Genomic DNA, 2,896 nt, shown 5'->3' on the forward strand with positions numbered 1-2,896 from the left:
ATCCTTGTTTGACTCGCAAGTTGCAACGTCGATAAGCATGACACACACAGCAAAAAAAAAATTCAGCAAAAACAAAAAAGCTAGCAGGCCTGCCATAAGCATGAAGGAGGAAGAACATGATGCTGAGTTCTGATTCTGGGAGCCTCACACAGCAACAAACTCGCAGGATATCAGTGGTGTGTGGGAAACCTGGAGCCCAAGACTTTCATGCCAAGAATGCAGGTGAGAAATGATCGGAGTCAAAAGAAGATTCTTGGTGTGCACTCCTTGCTTTCAGGCAACAGATCGTGATCAGATTCTTGGTGACTGAAGATCCCAGGTCAGGTGTGGAACACATGCTTTGCTTGGTAGGTAGGTTCATGTGAAGTTTCTCATAGGTTCTTGATAGGCAGGCAAGTATACTAGTTATGGCCAAGATTCAGGACCACCTCAAGTTACAAGGCAAAGGATAAGGATCCGAAGCCTTTCTTCAATGCTGGAATCAAAAGATATTTTGGTATTATCCCAAGTCTTCAAATTGGATCTTGATGATGCTGCTGGGATGCTCATGGCCATCAGTAACCCGAAGGATACACCTTTGCTGGAGAAAAAACACAGGCACCATAAGAAATTCAGAATCTACCCTCAGACTTCCAGCAACTACCTTTCAGTTGAATCAAGCAAAGCTTTCAAAAAGATGTAATGTACTTGTACTTGATTTTTCATCAGGAGAGTTGACACTGAACATGGGTAAATTCTCAGGGCGAAAATTGTAGCTCTGCCCTAACCTTTCCAATTAACATTTTCCACAAAACTTTAACTAGTATAGCCTCTTTCCGATGTACATAACAACACCCAGAGTTTCATCTCAAAGCACTCAAGGCTTGATCTCCCTGTATACAACAAAACAGACTACACTAGAATCCTCTATCATGGCTCTCTGAAGACACCACTGTAATCGGTGCATCATCGGCTGGAAACTCTGAACAGACACTAATGCAGCTTCTTGATCATTTCCAGCTATAGCTCTCGGATCTGCCATCTTCCTCCTCGCCGCTGACTGTCGCCGCCGATGAGACTGCTACACCTGAGTTTGAGAAATGTAGCGGCCCCGGAGGTGACCCCCTGATTGGGAGCTGCTTTGTTCCTGAGTGATCCAGAGTCCTCCCATGAGCACGATCGGCCGGTTGGGAATCGGAGATCCAGGCGTCCTTCGGTTGTGCAGACGATACTTCTGAACAATTAAATACACAGAATAGATATCAGTGTCAATGCAAATTAAAATCCAGTAATAAATTGCATCTTAGAGATGGGAATGGGATGAAACTTTTGTTGAGAGCGGTGAATTGCTCACCTGGAGATGGCTCTTCACTTCATCATTGGTCAGGCCATCCACCTTCATCAGCTCCCTGATTTGCTTTGGAGTAGCAACTGCAATCATGCCAAGAAAAACAATCATGTGAGCACTCAATAATTTGATCCTTATGCATCTGCTATACTAATATAATTGCTACTCCTACGTGTAGTAGGTGTTCTTAATCTTGTATATCCAGACTAGAAATGGCAGGAAATTGTGTAATTTATTTGAGAAGCTCTCACCTTGAGGGCCACCGAGTTGGTGCAGGGCAGTGACGAACTGGCGGTGCAGCTCCGGTGACCAGCACCGCCGCGCCTTCCTCGCTTGCTGCTGCTGTTGTGCTGTCTGCTGTGACTGAGGCTGGAGGTTAAGCGCAGGGGCAGCCGGTGGCAGCGAAGCGGCGGCCCTCGCGGCTTCTTGCGCAAATCCTACGACCTGCCGTCGGTTTTCTTCGGCGCCGCCGGTAGCAGCAGCCGGAGAGGTCCTGGCCGGTGCTGGCGACAGAAACGGCAGATCCGACATCCGCGCCTCGTAAGCCTTGTCATCCTTCCTCAAACTCGGCGCCACGAACGCCGGCGCGCCGGAGCCCACGGCCTTGAACGGCAAGACCTGGCCGCTGTTAGACTTCAGCTCCGACGAGCTTCCCCTCTCAGCTTGCTTCTGCAATAGTTAAAGGCGCAAATTTTTAGACTCCAAACGCAATAAAATCGCACAATCTAATGATCATAGATGCTTCATCGACATCAAACAAGCACGCGAGTCAGTAAATAACAGGATCCTACCTCGGAAGCGTCGTCGCATCGGACTGAATCTCCGGTCCAAAGCTGCGCGGTGCTCATCCAGTTGCTCTTGTCGCCAGCGCCGGCGTCCTCCTTGCCATTTTCCTGATCACCACCTCTTCTCTTCTCCTCCACCTCCTTCTTCATCACATCAATCACTGCAGGAACCATCAAACCACATCAAGAAACGCCCCCAAAAAAGGAGAAACGTGCGCACCGGAAGGATTAAAGGAAAACAGCGAGTAGGAAAGCAAGATGTGCTTTTTACTCACCGTCGGCGAGGAGGCGCGCACAAAGCGGGAGCTCGCGCCGGAACACCTCGATTTTGCCCTTCTCCTCCTCCAGCCTCCGGATGCATTCGTCCATGGCGGCCGCCGGCGCGTCCCTGATCCGCCCCAGGCTCTTGGCGGCGAACATCTTCAAATCCAAGCTCAAATCCGCGCCCATGCCGATCTCCCCAACATCCAGACCCATCGGGCATACACCGCACCGGAGCTGTCCAAACGGAATCTTTAGTGACTTGTGGCAAGACACGGTATGAGGTGATGTGAACTGGAGGGAGAAGGTGGGTGGAGGAGAGGGGTTTATATAGAGGGAAGAAATAAAGAAGTGGAGGAGAATCTTGGGGAGAGGAGACGAGGACGATTTTTCACATACAACAAACATTAATTTGTCTTGAAGTCCCCATGTTTATGAATTTTACATTTTAGCACCATGTTACTAATGCAAACAAGTAAGAAAGTGTGTTATACACTCCTTCCAAATATCTGGTGCGTCCATG

The 2,896-nt window shown here is 48.9% G+C and overlaps 1 protein-coding gene across 1 annotated transcript; it reads right to left on the reverse strand.

The window, feature by feature from the left end:
* Positions 1-650: 650 nt before the first annotated feature.
* Positions 651-2,667, reverse strand: LOC124675136 (transcription factor NIGTH1-like). Its single transcript, XM_047211206.1, has 5 exons — positions 2,388-2,667; positions 2,119-2,273; positions 1,579-1,996; positions 1,334-1,410; positions 651-1,213 (listed from the first exon to the last, which is right to left on the reverse strand). The coding sequence occupies exons 1-5, from the start codon at positions 2,587-2,589 to the stop codon at positions 1,061-1,063; spliced, it is 1,005 nt and encodes a 334-aa protein (XP_047067162.1). The 5' UTR covers positions 2,590-2,667; the 3' UTR covers positions 651-1,060.
* Positions 2,668-2,896: the final 229 nt, after the last annotated feature.

Source organism: Lolium rigidum, chromosome 7 (genome assembly GCF_022539505.1).
Source record: "Lolium rigidum isolate FL_2022 chromosome 7, APGP_CSIRO_Lrig_0.1, whole genome shotgun sequence".
Lineage (NCBI taxonomy): Eukaryota > Viridiplantae > Streptophyta > Magnoliopsida > Poales > Poaceae > Lolium > Lolium rigidum.